We start from the raw sequence: 24,658 nt of genomic DNA, 5'->3' as shown, positions 1-24,658 counted from the left end.
GGGGGCAGCTAGGCAGTTTAACTGACATCCTGTTAGAGAACATCCTGTCAAAGCGACGTAGCTAACAGGTGTCACTATATTTTGGTTGACAACTGTTAAGATGGAAAATGCTTATATATATGTGTGTGTGCTTCACTTACGCTTTCAAAAGGTGTTGCTATTATAACCTGAAGAACTGTGCAGCTGCAAGTAGGATAAAGGTTAGGCTTCCTGTGTTTAGATAAACATCACAATGACGACCTCCTCATATATTTTGGAGGCTGTGTATGTGTGTGTGTAATAGCTCTGCTTAGCTGACGTAACTATGGCAACCCAAGACCCACTGTAGAGGAAAAGGGTGTGTCTTAATTTTGAGCTTAATTTTTGTGTATCCAATAAGGGAATACTTTGCTGAATACTTGTAATTTCAGAGGAACATGTCAAATATACCTATTTTGTGTGTGGCTTACCTAGAGCAGTCATATCCTCCCCATCCTTGACTGCAGTGACACCTGTTGGGTCGGATACACCGGCCTCCATTCAAACAGGGCATGGAACACACCGCTAAGAACACATAAAAAAAAACCAACCAATCATTCACCACTAATTCAGTGCATATTTACTGTCTCTTTCTAATAAAAAAAAAAGGAGAGGAACCACATTCTTTCTTTAACACATACGTTCACATAGTCTGTTTTGGAGCACAACCAGAAAGGTTCTTAAAAGGGAACATTTATCCCCTTGTAATTTCAGAGGAATCGAGCATTTCCAGGATTCCTCTTTGTCCTACAGACCTTTGTCCTGACAGACACCTCGTATGAATCAACACTGGTCAAGACCGATAAAACACAAAGAGTCTGAACCCAACCGCAGAACGAAAACCAGCAAGTTATCAGTAAAACCTGTAGACCAAACACTGCAGGTAACATATAGTAAATACTGTACTTGAGTCTGCAAAAGCAAATCAAGTTTGCTTTAATGTATCTGAGCAACTCAGCAAGTACTGTAGGTTTGTTTGTCTTGGTACTGCAGCTTTAGAGACCATTAAATGCATGGACTTACAGTCCTGCTGGTGGTGGTCTCAATACAATGTGTGTGGTATTGTAAATGAGTTCTTGTTCTTTACAAGTCATTCAATATTTTTTTCACCTGTTAGATGTTTTGTTCAAATCTATCGCCTTACTTTAGCCCGATTCACAACGGTTAGCTTATAATGATGTTTTCTAATTTGAGTGGTACGGGTAGGTTTACACAGGAAATTTGAGCATGCCGCTGCGTCATTACGTCACGTCTGTAAACATAAAGAAGTTGTCCTGGCTAGTAGGCTATCGCATGTGAGGATCCTGCAGGTGGCCGATCGTTTATAGCCTTTTCTCACAGCAGCCAGAATAATTAAATGTATCATTTTGATGGCGGATTGTAATCCATAAATGATTATGTGTTTATGAAACACATGTGAATGAAATTAAATTATATTCCAGTTATAAATGTGCTTCTGATTACAGATAGCCTGGGATTACAAAGATTTGTATTTTAAAGAAAACCAGTTCGAAGGGAGCATAATTTGCTTTTTGGGTTAAAAGAATTTCTTAATATGAAATTCGAAGAGTATGACAATTAGATTAGACTGTGCAGAAATTGAAATCTACACGCTAATACACACTATACTCATATTCACCAATGCTGATGTTCCTTCTGTCTGTAATCACTCCAATCACTTCACTCCCCTGCACGCCACCCTACTTTTAAACTCTAAAATGTAATTTGTTTAGCATGATGTCTGGTGAGAGATATTTCCCTAAATAGCACCTTTTATAGTTGAACTAAGACTTATACTAACCTCCAAGATTATAGATAGCTTAAATGGCAGATGTTCGCAAGACTTAATAAATCGGCTATAATTAAATGCTGTGAGGTTATCACTAATTTCAGATGTTTCATTCATCTCAGCTTGGCAGGACTGAATAAAGCAGCTGATGTTCCTACTTCCTCAGTGTTGTAGATTTGTTATTTAATTACTCACTCGTTAGAGGCTGCACTGACTAGTTACCTAGTTCTGCTACTAAACATCATTTATGTAATACATTTTCTTGATGACGATCACAAGTCATCATACACAAACACTCACTCTTACCATTATGGCAGCGTGTGCCTGTCCATCCTGTTGGACATTCACACTGGTATGGAGCTACACAGCGTCCTCCATTGAGACATGGTAGGATGCAGATCGCTGCAGGAAAAAGCACATGCAGTATGAAACTGTGTGACATTTGGGTTGAAGAGACATAGGAATAATCAGAATAATCTGTGTTAAGTCAGCTTTTTAAAAGCAATTTTTCAACTTCAGTATGAGACAAAATGTTGTTTAAACCTCTTGGTCTCTTTCTATTTCCCAAACATTCATGCATGTATAGACACCACACCCAACAGTTTTGGAAGCCACAGAGAGAAATGCAGCTTTGTGTGTGGGGTGATTGTTAATGAGCAATACTTTGTAAGAAACTATTGTGATGCATGATATTATTGATCCATGAAATGGTGCCTTAAGTAATGGACTGCTGTCATTTGGAAATATTAATAATCTCTGTTTATGAGTGCTGCTGTTGTTATCGCACATGTTTGTGAGTGTACTTACGCTCCTCGCAAAATTGGCCCATCCATCCATCTGGACAGGAGCAAGTGTTTGGTCTTTGGCACACACCTCCATTCTGGCACTGGAGCCAACAGACAGCTGTACAAACACACAAAACATGATTGATGAAACGGACACAATCACAACAAATAGCAGTACAATCATTGTCCTAACATAATTCTAAATTACCATACAAAGACATGCAGCATTCAAAGAAGTGCTGTTAGACGTTAAGACCAGTGGGTAATTGGACTGATCAGAATTAGTTTCCGCAAGCACACAAACCAAACAAGCCAACGACTCCGAGACTGAAAGTGTCTTGGAATGTAATGTACAATGTTAAAACATGCCAAAAATTAAAACAAAAAAAATCATGCCTTGTTGAAAAGAGTGGCATCCACACCAAAGCCCATCTCTATCATCTCTGTGGGACAATGATTTTGTTCAATGGCTATTATAAAACAAATTCTGGTCCTGGATTGGTTAATATAACATTCTAGCTATGCTAAAATATGCAATAAATAACATCTTTGACATTAAGTAACTGTTAGCTGCATATCGCTGCATAGCACCCAAAGAAAACACTCCGTTTATTTTTATTTGTAAGGGACTATAGAGTACTATAACTTAATGACATAATTAAAACTATTATTGTTAAATTATTGAAATTAATTATAAAATTATATTTTATAAGGAGCTTGAGGGGCAGTACTATAATTGAATGCAAAGACTTATTTCTTATACTACCGTTCAAATGTTTGGGCTCAGTAAAAAAAAAAATCATGCATTTAATATATCTAAAGTGACAGTAAAAACTTTCAATGTTACAAAAAATGTTTTTCAAACTAATTCTGTTATTTTGAACTTTCTACAGTATTCATCAAAGAATCCTGAAAAAACTGCATCAGTTTCCACAAAAAATATTAAGGAGCACAACTGTTTCCATTTCCAACACTGATAATAAGAAATGTTTCTCGAGCACCAAACTGAAATCTTTAGAATGATTTCTGAAGGATCCTGTGACACTGAATGGCTGCTATAAATGTAAAATGAAAATACAAAAATATTTCGCAACATTACTGTTTTACTGTATTTTGAAATCAAATAAAATCAGCCCTATAAGCATAAGACTTTTTTCAATGAAATATCTTTCATCATTTCAATATCAAAATTCTTACCCCAAACTTGAACGGTAGCGTAGGTCAACATCTTAAATATGGTCTATTTACAATATTGTACAGAAAGGGTATGGAACACAAATGTGCACATATGGCTAGTTAATCTGAAGCCATTAACTAGCAGTGTGGCCAAATACCATTGTCTTAAGTGCTCAGTGCTTGTCTTTACATGTGTAAATGTGCAAGACCAGTCAAAAGGAGTCACAAGATTTTGCAAAAGATGAAGAAAAAGGCTGAAGTCAGAACTCCAAGTGGGATTTAAGGGCAGTTCCTTGTGCTACCTTTGCAGGTAGGGGGTGGGGTCCAAGTGCCATTCTCCAAGCATACACTCCTGCTAGAACCCTCCATGGTGTAGCCTGCGTAACATGAGTACACCACCACATCTCCAAACTGGAACACTTCCCCACGGACTACCCCATTTGCCACGTACATTGGTGGGACGCAGGACACCCCTGTGTGTGATTAAAATGGACCGGACCAGTAAATTAGAAAGGAAGATACTCAGCATGTCTGAGCAGTCCATTGAAGAACTAAAGGCCTTTGGGCCTTTCAAGTTTGGTTATGAAATTGCATTTTCATGCTCTCTCATTTCAATCTTAGTTAAAAAAAAATTCCCACATTACTTTTGTGTAACAGGAAATCTAATTAGTGTTGGGAACATACAAACAAAACAGGAGATGGTGCACGAGAAATGCACATTTGAGAAATGATTTTATAGTATCCTCCCATATCTGAAAATAGTAATGCTACAAGCAGTGAGTGAAATTCAGCAGGTGTCTCACAGAAAGAAAAGTTAATATATACACATACTGACAGAATCAGATAAAAAAAAAATAACCGGATGAACAGGTTGAAAAGTTTGTAAAAGATAAAAAGGAGTCAATAAATATGCACACTGCGGAGCTATCATGCAAAATGTCAAGGATAAAAATATCACAGATTATACAACACAACAAAGGAGCATTAACTAACTATGAGAGAGCAGGCTTCTAATATTTTGAATGATAACATGCAGAAGTAACACAAACAGAAGAAAATACAAGTGGAAGTTTCCAACAAAACACAGATAGTGTATTATAGAGATACCATGCAATAAGAAAAGCAGCATTAATTGTGATGCTGCAGCCTGAATGAGGAACAAAAGATATTGGTCAAACTTACTCCTCAAGCTGCTGTAATCAGCAGCTGTGCTTGAGTCAGAATGATTACATGTAGTGGAAGTGCATAGGCTCAAAGTCCAGAGTGTCTTAACCTACTACAACTTAACAAATTTCCAGCTCACCAAATCAGGATTTGCTTTCTATTTTATTTATATGCAAGTTGTGCGTACTGTATGAGGTTTAGTAGAACGACATAGGATACATGGGATAGAAAAGTGCAGAAGAGAGAAGCTAAAATATGCTTTGAAATAAGACCCAAAGACAAAGAAAATGTATTATAGATATTCTCTCTGTACTGATGATGAAGATGCCAAAAACAATCTGAAATTAACTTGGGAATAAATTCTCCTGACATTTTGGTGCAAAATGCTTTTGGGGCTATAAAAACATATATATACATTAATTATTTAAAAAAAAGAAATTTTATCATGTAAAGCCACTGAAAAATACAGTAAAGTTGGAAATAACGAATGTTTGTACTCACTCTCACACACTGCACTGATGGGGGCCCAGGTCTGATCACTCCTGCAAGTTAAGGTAGCGATACTTTTTCCCTGGTTACCTTTGACCCGCTGACCTTTAGGACAACTGACTGATACCGACTGGCCTACCAGGAAAACCATCTGAGTAGCGTTGACACTACCTCCAGTCCAGTCAGGAGGAGGGGGGCATGATTTGGCTGTGGGGGGATAAGATTTGAGTCATGTACTGTATCTTCAAGCGATTTTATCTGATATTGTGAATGGCTTTGCTGACTAACAAAAAAAAAATCAGATCAACAATGAAGTAATTAGTTCTTAGAAATGTGATGTTAAGTTTGTGTGTTCCTTGTTGGAAAAACAGGTATTCTGCAATGCTCTCATTGATAAGGCCTAACAAAAGTCTTTTACCAATTGGGTTGTGAAATTACTTATCCAAAAATGATCTGTTTTGCAAAATCTTGCGAACTAAAAACATCAATAAGTCAATGAACAAACAATGTATTGCAAAAACCATAGTGCTTGACATACGTATACAGACAGGGAAAGGTGAACTCCATGAGCCGTTTCCCACACACATGATGAGAGACTCTCCCTGCAGTGTGTAGCCTTTGTCACAGTGAAACTCAAGAGCATGTCCGCTGGACAGGTTGTGCTCCTGCACCTTCCCATTCAGTAAGTCTGTTATCCTCTCACAGCCACCTGTAACTGAGAATTTGTGTGTATGTACATTTGTGAAAAAGAGAAAGGAGGAGAAAATAATAAAAAAAGTTAAATAGAGGAACACTGAAAGACTTTATACATAAGATTTTATATAATTTATACTGGGTTACTTAAAAGCTAAAGAGTGACCGTTTATCTATTCTTACATTCACATGATGGTGTAGGTAAGCTCCATTTTCCATCTGCTTGACAAGTGAGGTTCTGTGAACCAACCAAACTCAGCCCTGGATGACACATATAACTCACAATACTTTGGTATGTCTGACCACTGGACACAGTAACTGCATGGGGAACCACAGTTGGAGGACCACATGACACCGCTAAAAACAAGAGACAAAAGATGAGTTTAGAGATTAAACAGAATGATAATAATATTAATAATACATTAATTTTCGTAACTTTTCGTAACTAAGCATTTAACTTTAGCATGCTTTGCATTGTGAAAAGTCTTACCAGCACACACTGGCTGAGTTCCACTCCAGGTTTTATCACCTTGACATGTCTGAACAGAATCACCCTGGATGACAAGAAATAAGAATACATCATTCATTCTCTTGGTTTTGCTTTAATTATTGGGGCAATGATTTGGGGGGAATATGGCATTAGTTTATATTCCTTCACTTTCATGCTGTTTCATTGGAAAATAACTTAAGCTTTGTTGACACTGAATTAATTTGTTTTAACTACATAAGGTCTGATGTAGGGCTGCTCGATTATGGCAAAAATGATAATCACAATTATTTTGGCCAATATTGTAATCACTACTACAGAAATGAATAATCAAATGTAAAATAAAACAGCATAGTCTTCACTGTAAGAATGAAACTTTTTTGTTTCTTATTAAAGCTACTGAAGTCCTTCACACAAGGGCAGTGTATGATTTAGAATTTGGCTTTTGTTGTTTGATTAATATTAAGCACACAGTTGGCAGCAGAAATATAGCCCGTTGTCACTTTAAGAGCCGTACGGATCCAATTTACCGTTACATGCGTATTTTCATTCTCAACACTTTATGTTCATTTATTACATGACCGACGAAGGTATACATGAATAATCACTAGGCGCCACATTTTGACACATTTTTGCGTGTATTTGACCGTTTAGGCGCGCACCTTGAGCTAAAAGATGACTTTACATGTCCGTGTTGTGTTCCGTCTCTGAGCGCATATATCTTCCTGAGGAGCAGCGCAAGTTCTCTTTCCCGCTTTATAAAACATGAATAAATATATTTCTATAAATCAAGCACGTCCCATTTTACAAAAGTCACGTTACATGATTTTACTGATTTGCACGTGAAATTGGGCTTTTATGGAGGAACAAAATTGCAGCGCTGGAAAAGGGGGCGGAATGGGGCGATTATTGTATATTCATAATCGTTGGAGGCCAAAATCGAAATCGAAGCTGTTTTTCGATTAATTGCACAGCCCTAGTCTGATGCCTGTGATGAACTGGCCATTTCTTCAGATTTTTCCCTGCCTACGACCTGAGACACTGGGATAGGCTGTAGCATCCCTGCGACCTAACATAGGACAAGCCATTTGAAAAATGGATGAATAAAAATAATGTACCTGTAGTTCAAATCCTGGTAGACAAGTATAGCTACTAATATCTCGATAATTGTAGCTCTTGCCCTCAACCCAGCCATTGAGAATGGGGAGAGGTTTCTCACAAATAACAGGCACACAAGACTTGGAAGAAAAAGGTGGAGACCATTTGCCAGAGACCTGGATCAAATAAAAGGGAAATAACATCCTGAGACATCATAAGAAAATGACAAAATTATCACCAAATAAAGCAAGGAGTGTCCACACAAAACGATCATCTTGACATATCACTTACTGAACATTCAGATAATCCAGGTCCCTCAAGATAGTACCCTGGTCTACAGGAGATTATGACTGTGCCCCCTACAGGTGTGAGCTGCTTGCCTGTGATGACTACATAGGTGAGGTTTGCAGGAAGGCTGCAGGGTGAAGGTCGACATCTGACGCTGTGTTTGGACCAGGTGCCATCACTTTGACAGGTTATTGAGTCTGTCTTTGTTGCTAATTCAAAACCTTCTTTACACCTGTGTCAAGTGTAAACATTCAGTTTTAAGCTCTTCAGAAATTTTATTTATACAATTGAGTTTTTATTGGATGTTTATGTTATGTCAGATTACCTGTACTGAGCTTTGCTGCCATAGGTTAACACCACTCCAGCAGTCTCTGCATTTGGGATAAGAGGAGGAACTCCACAAGAAATGGGTTCACAGTTCAGGTTTGGCTCTTCCCATCTGCCCAACCTTCCACAGGAAAGATGGGGAAAACCTTTCAAATGATGTCCCGGCCTACACCGGTAAGTGACAGTGTCAATGGAGTAGGCAGCACTGCCTTGTACGACAGCATTAGGCACAGCTGGAGGAGGGCTGGAACATCTCCCTCGGGTGCAGATGGGTACTCCTGGACTCCATACTCCACCCTTGTCACATATGGCCTCTGTGGGGCCAAGAATTGTGTAGCCTTCATCACATCGGAACCAGATGCTTGCACCACAGGTGTGGTCTCGGCCTAGAATAGCACCGTACTTCAGAACTGGGGGACTGCAAACACAAGGTCGGCATTCTGGAACTTGCCCCAGCCAGACACCCTCGGCAGCACATCGCAAAACTGGACTGCCAACAACCTCATAGCCTGGGAAGCAAATATACTCCACAACATCATCGAAATTAAAGCTTGATCCATTCAGGTAACCATGGCTAATGTCCTCAGGTGGATCACATGTGACTATGTCGCACCGCGGAGGAGGGTCATCCCATAGTCCATCAGCTCTGCATATTAGCGTAGGATTTCCTGTCAAGACGTATCCAATGTCACAAGCATACCTAACCATGCCATTGTAACCATAATCCGTGCCTGTTATTTGACCATTTTCGATTAATGGTGGTTGACCACAGTTGGCTGGAAGGCACTTTGGAGGAGCCTCACTCCAACTGCCATTGGCTAAACAAACACTGGTTGGTGTTCCCTGTAGGATGAAGCCAAGATTGCAGCTGAACAACAACCTCTTTCCAAATGTATAGTCGTCTCCTCTTACTAAAACATCCTTTGATACAACAGGGCGCCCACAGGAGACTGCTCTACACGATGGAGCTTTATTATCCCATTTTCCATCAACCTGGCAAGTTCTAGTCTCAACACCCTCAAGGACAAACCCTTTATGGCACTCAAAGTGAATAAGCGCCTTGAAGTGAAAGGATTTTCCAATCACCTCACCATTCGCAATGCCTCCAGGGTTACCGCAAGAGATGGGCAAACAGCGAGGAGCGTCATCACTCCATTGCTTCCCAGAAATGCACTGTTGGATGGTCTGTCCATTGAGCTCATAACCCTCCTCGCAACTGTACTCCGCAAGGCTGCCAAGTGCACTATCTGTTACAATAACTGATCCATATTCAGGGCTGGGTGGAGTCTCACATTGTGACGGAACACACACAGGGGCAGTTCCATTCCATGTGCCATCTTCTTGGCACATCAACACAATGTCGCCATTCATTTCATACCCAGCATGACAATGATATTGAACCAGGGAACCATGTAAAAAGCTGCTGTCTACTGGTAAATGTTGGCTTGTAAGGGCATCGTCTTCTGCTGACGGTTCTTTAACCTTTGAGTAGTCACCAAAATCAATATGCGGAGGCAGGCCGCAGTCAGCAGGAATACATTTGGGCTCAGAGCTTGACCAGCCATGTTCTTCACAGGTGAGATGATTATTACCAACTAGTATGAAACCTGGGAAGCAGCTATAGAAGATAGTAACCCCAAACTTACGATCCCGTCCTTCTACAAAGCCATTCTCAATTGGTTTTGGAGGAGAACAGTAGATCTGCACACAAGTAGGAGCCTCCTGGTGCCACTGTCCGTTCTCCAAACAGTTAAGGGTTTCTGGGCCTTGTAAGCGGTACCCCCTGTGGCAGGAATATGTAACTGATTGGCTAAACTGAAGCCTTGTGTACCTAACATAGCCATTGGGAATCTCCTTGGGTGCAGCACACTTAACAGGGTGACATACAGGTACACCTCCTATCCACTGTCCACTTTGACCACAAAGCACAGTGCTGTTACCTGCTAAATCATACCCTGCCTTACAGCTATAGACAGCAGTACTAAGATACATTAGTCCTTGAACATCCACAATCCCATTTGGTATGTCCTCAGGCTGTGTGCATTCAACAGGAATGCATTCTGGATAAGGTTTACTCCAGTTCCCATCTGCCTGGCAGCGGACAGAAGCTTCCTTCCGGAGTGTAAAGCCATCCATGCACAAGTAGGTCACCACACTACCAAAGTAGGACAGTGCGTCGGAAGGGTCCCCAAAGGCAACCTCAGGTGGAGGTCCACAAAAGACTTGTTTGCAGACAGGAAAAGAGTCATTCCACTCCTGGGATGGGGTACAACGAAGAGTTCGTGCACCATGGAGAACATACCCTTCCTCACAAGTAAGCTCCACAATGCCTGAGTCAGAATCTAATCCACGCAGTACAAGGTGATTCTCCTCTAAAGGTGGTTCGGGGCATTGTACTGGGGAACAACGTGGGGTTACACTCTCATCCCAATTTCCAAACTTTAAACAAGTCCATACATAATCTCCAATGAGTTCATATCCTTCATTGCAGGCAAATTCCACCTTGCTGCCAACTTCAAATGTGGAGCCATGATAACGGCCATTTTTGATATCAGGTGGGGTAGGGCAGGTGAGGAGGACACAAACAGGAGGATTGTTGTTCGACCACTGCTTATTGGCCATGCATATACGTTCAGGCTTTCCGGTTATGCGATAACCATCATTGCAAGCATAGGTCACTCTACTGCTGTAGACATATCCGTTCTTTCTTATTTGGCCCTATGGGGAAAAAATTATCATACATATGTAATTATGGATTAAATCAATTATTAAGAAATACATTTAAATGGTTCAGAACGTGCTAACCAGCAAAATTAAAAATAAAACACTAAATATTAAATCAATTTGGTACCAGTATATTATGCATTACTAGGAGACAGTATTGTATTTACCGGGATAAAGCCATTTGCCAAGCGAGGTGGGCTGGGACAAGAAATAGGCTGGCATGTGGGCAAGACACCTCCCCACTCACCGTTGGCTTTACAAATTCTCCTCTTCTCTCCTCGAATGAAATATCCTTTATCACAGCTGTATGCAATCACCGCTCCAAAATTATAATTGTTCCCACTTACATAGCCCTTCTCAATACTGTCTGGCTTTGAGCATCTGACAGGCATACAGCCAATGTCCAAAGGTGAGGGTGTCCACTCTCCCCCTATCATGCACTTCAGGGTTCCTGTTGTGTTGAGAACAAATCCCTCCTCACACTTGTAGCTGACCTCTGTGTTGCTTGCATACTTTGGTTTGTTGATGGAGTCCAGAATGGCATGAGGTAAATCCAGGGGACGCTGGCAGAAGTTGGCAATGCAGTGAGGAATGCCAAATCCATCTGGGGGAGCCCAAACACCTTGGGAATTGCAGAACAGTTTTGTATTGTTACCAGCAGTGTAGCCGTCATCGCAGAAGTAGATAGCAGTATCCCCAAAAAGCTGGTGTCCAGTGTCAGGTAGGGAATGGTCAACTTGGGGTGGTGGTCCACAAGACCGAGGCACACACTGAGCAGAATTATGAGTCCAGTTGCCACTTGGGAGGCATTCTTGAGTTTCTACACCAAGGAGGGTGTAACTACAATAAGACAATATTTTACAAATCATTGTTATCATGTCATTACTAGAGTGATTGAAATAGATATTTAATAGGGCATCAAACAAACAGATCAAATCCACTGGCAACAAAAATATGTATACATGAAGTTAATTACCCCTCTTTGCAAACATAGATGATCATGCTACCCAGTGTAAAGTTGTCGCCCTTAATCACAGCATCCTTCAAAGGAGGAGGTTTGCCACAGTCCACTCTGGCACAGATGGGGGGAGGAGATGCCCACTCTCCTGATGACTCACACTTCAGTTCCATGGCACCCTGCAAACTTTACACCAAAAAAAAAGGAAAGTCAATACATTCTCTGACATCTAGATGTGTAAAAAGCAACCATATCATCCAAAAATGTTTTTTTTATACCAGGGGTCGGTAACCTATGGCCAACATGCCAATATTGGTCCCCTGTCCTATACTGTTCCTGCTACTATTTTCATAAAGTCATAAAGTGATAAAAATGTATCAGACTTTACCTGTATCCTTCTATGCAGGTATAGGTTAGCGTGGAGAGGTACACTTTCCCGTTGAGGGTATACTCAGCATAATCAACCACTGGGGGCTCACCACAGGTAACAGGCTGACAAACATGGGGCTCTCTGCTCCACTTCAAATCAGATTGACACTGGCTTTCTATTGGCTCCTGAGGGACATACCCCTTCTCACAACTGCAGCAGAGCAGAAAATTCAAAGATTATTTGCATACAAAGCAACCCACAAAAAAATATTTTCCTTTCTCATTATCCTATTAAACAAAAATAGTCTCTCCCATATTTAAACAGATCTTTTAAAATTAGCTATACAATAACCTCCAGAAACTGACTCTACATCTAACAGTGATACCTGAAAGTCACCTTGCTTCCGTATGTGAAGTTTGACCCTTTCATGATTCCATATTCAGGGAGAGTGGGATGTGCACAGGAAAGGGCTGTTGGGGGAAATCATTAGACACAGCTTATGTTCAGTGTTTTCAGTAAAATGCATTAAATCACTGCATTAAAAGGGGTCATGAACATTAGGTTACTCACGTAACCCTGGTTCTCTGATAACATGAGTGAGGTATCTTACTATGGGAATCGCCTCGGGCGTGACCAATCCTGGAAGCACCAATTACACCACGTTTGTCAGTTGACAGACAAATCACGACAGTGATGTGGGAGTCCCGCCTCCCTATATATATCACTGCATAACGGTCCCTACCTCATTCTCCGCATATCTCTTCCCCATGCTGCTGCAAGGAGGGAAGTATGGTGAGATACCTCACTCATGTTATCAGAGAACCGGGGTTACGTGAGTAACCTAAAGTTCTCTTTCAAACATTCGTTCGGTATCTCACTATGGGATATACACAACTCCCATATTGCAGATATGATGTCTGAAGCAGGCATGTCAACCAACTCAGTGATGTGTGATAGCATAAAAATTAAAATCCTCCACTATTCACAGAATAGGACTGGGACTTTTTTTTTTTACACATTTAGGACGGAATGAGCCAGCGATGGCTCTGTAACATCCAGCCTATAAAATCTGACAAACGTGTGTGGCGATACCTAGTTCGCCGCCGCACAAATGTCTTGAATTGAAACGCCCTTAAACAATGCCCACGAGGTGGCCACGCCTCGGGTACTATGAGCCTTCAGCCCCTCCGGAGGACTAAGACCCATGCTATTATAACCCAATATAATAGCTTCCACTACCCAGTGGGACAGGCGCTGACGAAAAAAAGGTTTACCCTTATGAGAATCAGCCCATGAAACAAATAACTAATTACTCTTCTGCAGAGCTTTCATTCTGTTTACATAGCAACGCAATGCATGGACAGGGCACAAACAGTGAAGCCGCTCTTCTTCTGGTGACGAAAAGGGAGGCGGATGAAAAGCCAATAAATCTACTTGATTACAGGCTAGAGCTGACTCGCTCACTTTAGGCACGAACGCTGGATTAGTTTTGAGAAACACTCTCGAGTAATTCATAGCGAACTGCATACAGGAGTTATGAATCGACAAAGCATGAGGTTCACTAACCCGCTTAGCAGATGAAAGAGCCAGTAATAATGCAATCTTTAGCGAAAGGAGCTTCAGATCGCTGCTGTCTATAGGTTCAAAAGGTGTACGGGATAGTGCGTTAAGGACCACAGACAGATCCCACGGCGGAATCAGTGGTTTTGACACCCTTTTCAAATGCCGCGCACCCCTCATAAACCTGCATACCAGCGGGTATCGACCCATAGTGTTTATTGTCAATCCCCACATGACACACAGAAATCGCCGCGAGATACACCTTAACGGTAGAAAAAGCTCTGTCTTTATCCAAAAGTTCTTGCAAAAAACATAACATCTGCGACAGAGCAGAAAAACGGAACAATGTGCTTATGTGAGCACCATTGCTCGAAAACATTAAATTTCCTATCGTAAGCAGAGCGCGTCGAGGCAGCCCTCACGGTCTGAATCGTCTCGATCACCCTCGGAGGCAACCCAGTAGCATTTAAGTTTAACCTCTCACGGGCCAAGCCCAAAGAGCAACTTTGTCTGGGGCGGGGTGAAAAATCTCCCTGCGTGCTTGTGAGAGGAGGTCTCTGCGCAGCGGGAGAGGCCAGGGCTGGTTGCATAGGAGCTGCACTATCTCTGTCAGCCACAATTTCCCCCGCCAGTTCGGGGCAATCAATATGACTGAGTGACCGCACTCCCTTACCCTTCTTAGAGTTGGTACGATCAGACTTAGCGGAGGAAACGCGTAAAGCAGTACGTTTGGCCACAGGTGCGCTAGGTGCACACCCATAGGCGCACCATCCCTCGCTAGCGAGAAGAACAGAGGGCAGTGAGTGTTTTCATGCGATGCGAAGAGATCTACGGCAGCGCGGCCGAATCTTCTCCACAACTGGCCAACTACCTGAGGGAGAAGTGTCCATTCTCCATACTGAGGATTTCCCCTGGACAGGAGAACCGCCCCCGCATTCATTATTCCCGGGACGTGCGTTGCCTGTAATGAATAAATATGTTTCCTGCCCCACACAATCAGTTTCTGTGCCAGACTGTGAAACTGAGGAGAGCGTGTACCCCCTTGGCGATTTATATATGTCACCGTGGTCGTGTTGTCTGATCTGATCAGAACATGGTGGTTCCGCAGAAACTGCACAAAATGTTTCACAGCTAGAAACACTGTTAACAGTTCTAGGTAATTTATGTGTGCGCTTTGCAGCGAGACGGGCCATTTCCCTTTCGCTATTCTGCCCTCGCACACTGCACCCCATCCTGAAAGCGACGCGTCCGTCGTTACCACCTTCCTCATGGAAACTGCACCCAGACTGTCCCTGATTCAAGGAATGAGCGGTTTCTCCAATGACGGAGAGCACGCATGCAAAGTGGTGACACCATCACTCTGCGGTTGAGGTGGCGTTTTGGACATAAGTGTTGTGCCGCTGTCCAATTCTGAAACTCTCTCATTCGCAACAGTCCCAAAGGAACAACCGAGACTGTTAAGGCCATCAGCCCTAGAAGGCGTAAACACAGTCTGAATGGGACCTTGTTCCCTTTTTGAAAAAGGGATAGACATCTGCGAATTGACCTGATGCGCTCCTCTGACAGAAACGCTTGATACCGATCTGAGTTCAGTCTGAGGCCTAGATAGACTATCTCCTGAGTGGGCACCAGGCAGCTTTTTGCCTTGTTTATCTTGAAGCCTAAGCTCTCCAAATGAGACACAAGCATATTCGTGTCTGTCTCCGGGGTCTCCTTTATTAGCAGCTGCCACCCGCACTCTTCTCTCCAGAACCCTTGACGGAAGAAGGGAACAGTGCAGACAGCACTCGGGCTTCGCGAGTGCTGCTTGAGAGTGTCTCACCCTCAGGCATACAATACATAGGGGATGAGAATCCCTGCTTGAAATACTTGCTCCGCATGCACAAGGACGTGAGGCATCTTTCCCCGTCGCAGCCCCGCTTGCGGAACTAATAGTCGTGTCCATTCTTTATCAAGCCGCTAAGCTCACCACAACGTGTCGCTTAGAAAAAAGACATACCAGAGAATTCGTCGTAACACGTTAATTCGCTCGTTTGTCCTTAACAATAGTTTCCACCTTGACAGTGAAAAACACCCGCTTGACGGCTCGTCTAAGAACAGTTAAGCAGCTAATCCTGAACAGAGGGCAACCTAGAATTTAGCTTCCAAAAGATCTTCACAGGGAAGAGAATGAGAATGAGGTAGGGACCGTTATGCAGTGATATATATAGGGAGGCGGGACTCCCGCAAATAATACACCCACAACAATAGGTGGCGCCAAATACGCATAAAACGAGTGTGCCATGAAATACGTAATGTATTGCGTGTTGTAAAGATCGCGAGTAAAAACAAAAGAAAAAGAAAAGCTTACAGCTGCATGAGTCGTGACTGTCACGTTAGCCTGATGGGACCAAACTCCCTTTGTGATTTTAAAACGTAAGACCATACCCAGATTTGAAGACTACAGTAAGATTTAACTTCTACTGTTAATAAGATTTTGGTAGGCTACTATTAGATGAATAGCCTAAATGTCCTAATTCAGATGGGCTACCTGTTTTTTTTCTTTATCTCACTATGGGATATAGACAACTGCTGTATTGCAGATATGCTGTCTGAAGCAGGCATGTCAACCAACTCTGTGATGTGTGATAACATAAGAATAAAAGCCCTCCACTATTCCCAGAATAGAACGGAGACATGTGAAAATAAAAACATCCTCTGTACGAGTGTTTTTTTTTTTTTTTTTTACACACTTAGGATGGAATGAGCGAACGACGGCTCTGTAACATCCAACCTATAAAATCGGACAAAATCGTGTGGCGATGCCCAGCTCGCCGCCGCACAAATGTCCTGAATTGAAATGCCCTTAAACAATGCCCAGGAGGTGGCCAAGCCTCGGGTACTATAAGCCTTCAGCCTCTCTTGAGGACTAAGACCCATGCTATTATAACCCAATATAATATACAATATATACCCCAGTGGGACAGGCGCTGACGAGAAATAGGTTTACCCCTATGAGAATCAGCCCATGAAACAAATGACTGATTACTCTTCCGCAGCGCTTTCGTTCTGTTTACATAGCAACACAATGCACTGACAGGGCACAAACAGTGAAGCCACTCTTCTTCTAGTGACGAAAAGGGCGGCGGGTGAAAAGCCAATAAATCCACTTGATTACAGGCTAGAGCTGACTCGCTCACCTTAGGCACGAACGCTGTATTAGTTTTGAGAGACACTCTGGAGTAATCCATTGTGAACTGCATACAGGAGTTATGAACCGACAAAGCATGAAGTTCATTAACCCACTTTGCAGATGAAAGAGGGGCAGGGTGAAAAATCTCCCCGCGCGCTTTTGAAAGGAGGTCTCTGCGCAGCGGGAGAGGCCAGGGCTGGTTGCATAGGAGCTGCACTATCTCTGTCAGCCACAATTTCCCCGGCCAGTTCGGGGCAATCAGTATGACTGAGTGACCGCACTCCCTTACCCTTCTTAGAGTTGGTACGATCAGACTTAGCGGAGGAAACGCGTAAAGCAGTACGTTTGGCCACAGGTGCGCTAGGTGCACACCCATAGGCGCACCATCCCTCGCTAGCGAGAAGAACAGAGGGCAGTGAGTGTTTTCATGCGATGCGAAGAGATCTACGGCAGCGCGGCCGAATCTTCTCCACAACTGGCCAACTACCTGAGGGAGAAGTGTCCATTCTCCATACTGAGGATTTCCCCTGGACAGGAGAACCGCCCCCGCATTCATTATTCCCGGGACGTGCGTTGCCTGTAATGAATAAATATGTTTCCTGCCCCACACAATCAGTTTCTGTGCCAGACTGTGAAACTGAGGAGAGCGTGTACCCCCTTGGCGATTTATATATGTCACCGTGGTCGTGTTGTCTGATCTGATCAGAACATGGTGGTTCCGCAGAAACTGCACAAAATGTTTCACAGCTAGAAACACTGTTAACAGTTCTAGGTAATTTATGTGTGCGCTTTGCAGCGAGACGGGCCATTTCCCTTTCGCTATTCTGCCCTCGCACACTGCACCCCATCCTGAAAGCGACGCGTCCGTCGTTACCACCTTCCTCATGGAAACTGCACCCAGACTGTCCCTGATTCAAGGAATGAGCGGTTTCTCCAATGACGGAGAGCACGCATGCAAAGTGGTGACACCATCACTCTGCGGTTGAGGTGGCGTTTTGGACATAAGTGTTGTGCCGCTGTCCAATTCTGAAACTCTCTCATTCGCAACAGTCCCAAAGGAACAACCGAGACTGTTAAGGCCATCAGCCCTAGAAGGCGTAAACACAGTCTGAATGGGACCTTGTTCCCTTTTTGAAAAAGGGATAGACATCTGCGAATTGACCTGATGCGCTCCTCTGACAGAAACGCTTGATACCGATCTGAGTTCAGTCTGAGGCCTAGATAGACTATCGGGCACCAGGGCACCAGGCAGCTTTTTGCCTTGTTTATCTTGAAGCCTAAGCTCTCCAAATGAGACACAAGCATATTCGTCCGGGGTCTCGGGGTCTCCTTTATTAGCAGCTGCCACCCGCACTCTTCTCTCCAGAACCCTTGACGGAAGAAGGGAACAGTGCAGACAGCACTCGGGCTTCGCGAGTGCTGCTTGAGAGTGTCTCACCCTCAGGCATACAATACATAGGGGATGAGAATCCCTGCTTGAAATACTTGCTCCGCATGCACAAGGACGTGAGGCATCTTTCCCCGTCGCAGCCCCGCTTGCGGAACTAATAGTCGTGTCCATTCTTTATCAAGCCGCTAAGCTCACCACAACGTGTCGCTTAGAAAAAAGACATACCAGAGAATTCGTCGTAACACGTTAATTCGCTCGTTTGTCCTTAACAATAGTTTCCACCTTGACAGTGAAAAACACCCGCTTGACGGCTCGTCTAAGAACAGTTAAGCAGCTAATCCTGAACAGAGGGCAACCTAGAATTTAGCTTCCAAAAGATCTTCACAGGGAAGAGAATGAGAATGAGGTAGGGACCGTTATGCAGTGATATATATAGGGAGGCGGGACTCCCGCATCACTTTCGCGATTGGTCTGTCAACTGACAGATGTGGTGTAATTGGTGCTTCTAGGATTGGTCACACCCGAGGCGATTCCCATAGTGTGATACCGAACGAATATTTGAAAGAGAACTGACTTTTTTATTATTTTGTACTGTTCTCTCTGAGGTCCACTAATAATGTTATCAAGATTTTTACATCAAAAACATCATAATTTAGAAGTAATAGGCTATTTTCTGTCCTATTTTGACCCCCCTCATGGGAATGCTCTGTTTGAATAGGTGTGGCAGATTGTAGACTGACGTAAACGGCCACTGCTATGATTGGCTAACATTTGTGTATGTTTGACAGCCTACATCCTTCACAGATGGACGCTGCTGTTATCAGGTTACAAACAAATAAATTCTTAGTATATATCAAACGATCTGTAATAACAAAGCAATAGTGACCACGTAATAAAAATTGTTACTCACACTTGTGTCAGATAGTCATACAGCATTTACAGTCTTTTAGTTTCAATCTTACTAAAAATCCATATTGTGCCTTGTTTGTAAAGGAATCCATGGTAAACTGAAGGGAACAAAGGACCAAGTTCTGTCTTTTTCCACAACTTGGCACTGTACAGCATCTTGTTGTCTTCTGAGCATCTTTATCATTTGGTTTCTGTGTAGACCTGTGTTTCCCTTTCTCCTTATTTACACTACATGCGTGAATCCAAGGGCGGGGCTAAACAGGCAGTGATGTAGAAGCAGGCGTTGATCTTCTTCTGCAGAGGTGGGGTTTAGCCACACTATTACATCATAAAGTGGCACAATCCACAACCTTGTTTTGGCAAATTGGCTTCAATATAAGCTGTTTTTAGACTAACGAGAAAGTTTTGAGTTCTGAAACTTACAGGAAGTTTTCACAGTACAATGACCTCTTATATGTCAGAAGATCAAGGGAATTTTTATTTCTCAGTTCATGACCCCTTTAAATTCTCTTATGTCAGGAAAACAAACAATGCATTCGGAGTGTATTGGGACTCCGCCAAAACAAAATACATGTAACTTTGATTGACATACAGTAATGTGAGTTGAGGTGACAAGACATAAAAGCCCCATAAAAGCTGCTGGCTGAGGTTCAGGATAATGCTCAGTTTGCTGGTAATATAAAATACTAAATTGTTCCAGTAACATGGACTCAACAAAGCCGAACAATTGTTTATGAGGTACCTATATATACACACTCTAGAATCAGGTCAGTTTCCCACTGAGATTGAGAAACAATGTATGTGTGCTGTGTATGGTTGGATTACATATACATTTACACAGAACCATTTGGATCCCAAGACAAGCTCTAATTAGTTTGTTACTATTACCAATAACATTCAGCATATTTCCATTATATTTCCATCAGCATTAGCTTGGCTCCTTTAATTTTAGTGAAAAATAAAACAAGAATTATATTCAAGTAATTGTTATGTGTGCTTGCGTTGTTTTGTTATTTGCTACACTACTGTTCAAACATTTGGGATCAGTACGATTGTTTTATGTTTTATGCTCAGCAAGGCTCCATTTATTTGATCAAAAATGCATTAAAACAGTAATGTTGGGAAATATTATTGCAATTTAAAATAACTTTTCTTATTTCTTTTCTATACATTTTACAATGTAACTTATTTCTGTGATGGCAAAGCTGAACTTTTAGCAGCCGTTACTCCAGTCTTCAGGATCACATGATCCTTCAGAAATCATTCCAATATGCTGATTTGGTGCTCATGAAACATTTCTTATTATTATCAATGTTGAAACAATTGTGCTGCTTATTATTTTTGTGGAAACTGTGATGCTATTTTTTATTTTATTTTTTCCATTTTAATGGTACTTATCTGAATAAAATTAATTTCTTTAAAAACAAATCTTACTAACCCCAAAAGTTGAATGGTAGTTTATTGGCGCTTTTCCACTGAGTGGTACAACTCGGCTCAGCTTATCACTATAGTAGCACTGCCACCTCATCTACTGACCACGATACAGCCATTTCTTTTTCAAGTTACGTGTGACGGTCGTTTAAAGCAAGTCGTGCAAACAAATGATACTGAAGTGGCTGATGCTGACCAATCAGTGACCTGCAGTGTTTACACATCACATTTTAGTATTGGTACGGCTCGCTTGGAACCTCAACTGAGGTGCTACTAAAAAGTACTTGGTACTAGGTACTGTACACAGTGGAAAACCCCCCAAAAGTGAGCCGTACCGAGCCATACCATGCAGTGCAAAAGCGCCATATGTAAACAAACAGTAGCATCAATAGACAGATCTGAAAGCTAGGCCTACCTTTGCAGTATGGGAAATCTCCCTTCCAAATTCCTTCTTCTGTGCAGCATAGATGGGATGAGCCAATCAACTCATAGCCTTCCTCACAGGAAAAGACCACCTCACTGCCCATGATGAAATTACTGCCCTCACGGTGCCCAAACTCAGGAAAACCTGGATCTTTACATTTTACTGGCTCTAGTGAGAATAAAGAAAAACAAAAATAATTGTCTTCAGTTATTAAACATGTTACTGTGTGAGCTGGAAGCGCAGTCATCTGTTGTACCTGTTGAATCTTTAAATGTTCAATTTATGAGATTGTGTTACCTGTGCAGTTTCTTCCATCTCCACTGTAAGGGGGTATGCAGGTGCATATATGAGAGCCATCAGTGTTTTGGCAACTAGCATGTTCATCACATTCAGAGCCCAGAGAACATTCGTCCACATCTGTAACATAAGCACAAACCAACACAAAAACAAAGGACAAACAAAATGTAAAATGATGTTCCAGATGCACCTGTGTATAGTGATGTTTGATAACTCTGGTATAGACCTATTGTCTATTCAACGCCTCTTTCAGGTTCTTTCCCTGATTTGCTGTGAATCTCTTACCCAGACATGCAGGTGGGTTGCCAATCCATTTACCATTGTTGGTACACAACATCTTACTCTCCCCTAGCAGGTAGAACCCTGGTTTACATTGATAAAGCACTGTGCTCCCAGCATAGAAATCCTCTCCATGATACTGCCCATGCTCCAGGTCAGGCGGAGGACCACATTCCACACCTACAGATAAAGAGAAAGGCCCTGGTACAGATTAATGATGGTCCTGGTACTGGGTAATGAGTAATGTTAGTACTACATTGTGTGTATATGAAGTACATGTGAGTATGTGCACAAACTTTGTATCTATTTGTGTTATGGTATATGTTTATCTGTGTATGAAAATGTTAAATTTAACATTAACATTAACATTTAACATTGTTCATCAGTACAGCATAAGTATATTGTTGTATATGTGGCTGTAATGGTCATTTTGAACGTGTGGTGGTTTAAACAGCCAGCGTATACTTTTGTGTGTCTTCTGTTGCATATCTGTGCATTCCCATCACTCACGTTCACATATTGGCTCTGCATGGCTCCATTGGCCTCTGTTTAAGCACTGCTGCACTGGCTCCCCCACCAGATAGAACCCAGGACTGCAAGAGAACTGCACCTTAGAGCCCGGACTCACAGCTTTACTGGATGAGCGCAGCTGAGGAACAGAAGCCTCCACCAGGGCGCAGTCTAAAAGACCAAAACAATGGACAACAAATGTTACACTTTCTCACCACTACAACATATTTATGGCACTGATTTTTGATTTATTATTCTCATCTTACCCAGACATGCAGGTGGGTTGCCAATCCATTTACCATTGTTGGTACACAACATCTTACTCTCCCCTAGCAGGTAGAACCCTGGTTTACATTGATAAAGCACTGTGCTCCCAGCATAGAAATCCTCTCCATGATACTGCCCATGCTCCAGGTCAGGCGGAGGACCACATTCCACACCTACAGATAAAGAGAAAGGCCCTGGTACAGATTAATGATGGTCCTGGTACTGGGTAATGAGTAATGTTAGTACTACATTGTGTGTATATGAAGTACATGTGAGTATGTGCACAAACTTTGTATCTATTTGTGTTATGGTATGTGTTTATCTGTGTATGAAAATGTTAAATTTAACATTAACATTAAACATTGTTCATCAGTACAGCATAAGTATATTGTTGTATATGTGGCTGTAATGGTCATTTTGAACGTGTGGTGGTTTAAACAGCCAGCGTATACTTTTGTGTGTCTTCTGTTGCATATCTGTGCATTCCCATCACTCACGTTCACATATTGGCTCTGCATGGCTCCATTGGCCTCTGTTTAAGCACTGCTGCACTGGCTCCCCCACCAGATAGAACCCAGGACTGCAAGAGAACTGCACCTTAGAGCCCGGACTCACAGCTTTACTGGATGAGCGCAGCTGAGGAACAGAAGCCTCCACCAGGGCGCAGTCTAAAAGACCAAAACAATGGACAACAAATGTTACACTTTCTCACCACTACAACATATTTATGGCACTGATTTTTGATTTATTATTCTCAAAGTTTATAATTATTTATATGAGTTAATAAAATTAAAAAATATGAGTACTATTGTTACTGTGCGGTAGAAGTATTAAGGAAAATTCACTACAAGGCCTGCAGTGTTTTGTTCTCCCATGCACACACATGATTGAATGATAATAATATATAACTTGACTTGATTCTTACCAGCACAGAAAATGCTCTTGCTGCTGGTCTTTACTCGGCCCGTGACCCCTCCTAAGAAGTCAGGCCATGCAAACACGTTCCCTTTCTGCAGATCACGTGGACAGCTACTGGCCAGAGACTTGATCTAAGAATAGTAGAAATATGATTATTTTCTGATCTGAGCAGTTCAGATTTTTTTTTTCCAGTCTCAGGGATCTGTTCTCTGTTAACTTAAGAGTAAGAATAAGGAATATGTATAAACGGTTACCTGCTGTGGTGTTAAAACATAGTTCCATATATTAAGCTGGCTAAGAGTGCCCACAAAGGACTCCACTGGGTTGAAGCCATCTCCCCTCTGGTCCTGATCCTGTCCAAGTACCAGAGCACCCCCTCCTGTTTAAAGTAAGTATAGAGCAAACATTTCAGTTTCTGGACACACGTTCTCTTTGAAGCACCATAAAGCAATAAAAGTGTCTTGAACCGACAGTGTGTTTTCATTCTTTATTAGGTAAAAAGGTCAACCTGGTATGGTAGTGCCAACTGATAGTCCTTTCCCTCCATCTGAAGGGCTCCCATCAATATAAACTCTCCAATCACCGTCCTTGCTGCGCCATGATACACCAATATGGTGCCAGAGGCCATCATTTACTGCTGGGCAGTCAGTGATCCGCTCCTTTCCATTAACATACAAGACCCACCTGAAAGTAAACCAGAAACAAAAGGGAAGAGGAAAAGAGGAGAATGTAAAAAAAAAAAAAAAAAGAGTGACCTTTAAACAAGAGTAAGGTGTAGGTAAAGTGAACTTACATAATGTAAAAATGTTAAACAGGTCATAGCATGTATTTAATTTAGTTGCGTAAATGCAAATTTTGCAACTTTTAAACAAAGCTCTCACCCATTATAGTCAATGAGGAGGAAGGCATTGTCACTTCCCTCCACAGCGTAAGAGATGGGAGTTCCATAATTAACAGTGTCTGATGATCTCATCCATAATGTACATGTGATCTGTGTAAGGGATGGCATGTGACTGTCCATCATCACGTAACCGTGGATACCAGAAACTTCAAACTCCAGATCAAAGGAGTAGGGCATTTCTGTTTGAAAAAAAGGGAAAAGACCACAGATTTTATATATATATATATATATATC

General features: G+C 42.1%; 1 protein-coding gene across 1 annotated transcript in view; it reads right to left on the bottom strand.

Annotated features, from left to right (window-relative positions):
- The window catches only part of LOC107588157 (sushi, von Willebrand factor type A, EGF and pentraxin domain-containing protein 1-like), a 79,281-nt gene that overhangs the window by 1,500 nt on the left and 53,123 nt on the right, over window positions 1–24,658 (bottom strand). The window contains exons 26-48 of the mRNA XM_016276173.1: window positions 24,405–24,603; window positions 24,032–24,207; window positions 23,778–23,902; window positions 23,531–23,654; window positions 23,103–23,273; window positions 22,605–22,778; window positions 21,550–21,669; window positions 21,244–21,420; window positions 12,752–12,836; window positions 12,385–12,576; window positions 12,015–12,182; window positions 11,206–11,878; window positions 8,313–11,032; window positions 7,991–8,219; window positions 7,720–7,875; window positions 6,605–6,668; window positions 6,298–6,471; window positions 5,960–6,136; window positions 5,434–5,628; window positions 4,071–4,241; window positions 2,615–2,710; window positions 2,114–2,209; window positions 450–543 (exon numbers count right to left, since the gene is read on the bottom strand). Coding sequence (XP_016131659.1) covers window positions 450–543; window positions 2,114–2,209; window positions 2,615–2,710; window positions 4,071–4,241; window positions 5,434–5,628; window positions 5,960–6,136; window positions 6,298–6,471; window positions 6,605–6,668; window positions 7,720–7,875; window positions 7,991–8,219; window positions 8,313–11,032; window positions 11,206–11,878; window positions 12,015–12,182; window positions 12,385–12,576; window positions 12,752–12,836; window positions 21,244–21,420; window positions 21,550–21,669; window positions 22,605–22,778; window positions 23,103–23,273; window positions 23,531–23,654; window positions 23,778–23,902; window positions 24,032–24,207; window positions 24,405–24,603 — 6,556 coding nt within the window. The remainder of the gene's footprint in view (window positions 1–449; window positions 544–2,113; window positions 2,210–2,614; window positions 2,711–4,070; window positions 4,242–5,433; window positions 5,629–5,959; window positions 6,137–6,297; window positions 6,472–6,604; window positions 6,669–7,719; window positions 7,876–7,990; window positions 8,220–8,312; window positions 11,033–11,205; window positions 11,879–12,014; window positions 12,183–12,384; window positions 12,577–12,751; window positions 12,837–21,243; window positions 21,421–21,549; window positions 21,670–22,604; window positions 22,779–23,102; window positions 23,274–23,530; window positions 23,655–23,777; window positions 23,903–24,031; window positions 24,208–24,404; window positions 24,604–24,658) is intronic.

The sequence above is a fragment of the Sinocyclocheilus grahami genome, unplaced genomic scaffold, assembly GCF_001515645.1.
Source record: "Sinocyclocheilus grahami isolate Dianchi unplaced genomic scaffold, SAMN03320097.WGS_v1.1 scaffold99.1, whole genome shotgun sequence".
NCBI classification, from domain to species: Eukaryota; Metazoa; Chordata; class Actinopteri; order Cypriniformes; family Cyprinidae; genus Sinocyclocheilus; species Sinocyclocheilus grahami.
Note: the sequence above shows the minus strand (reverse complement) of the source record. Positions and strands in the feature narration are given on the sequence as shown.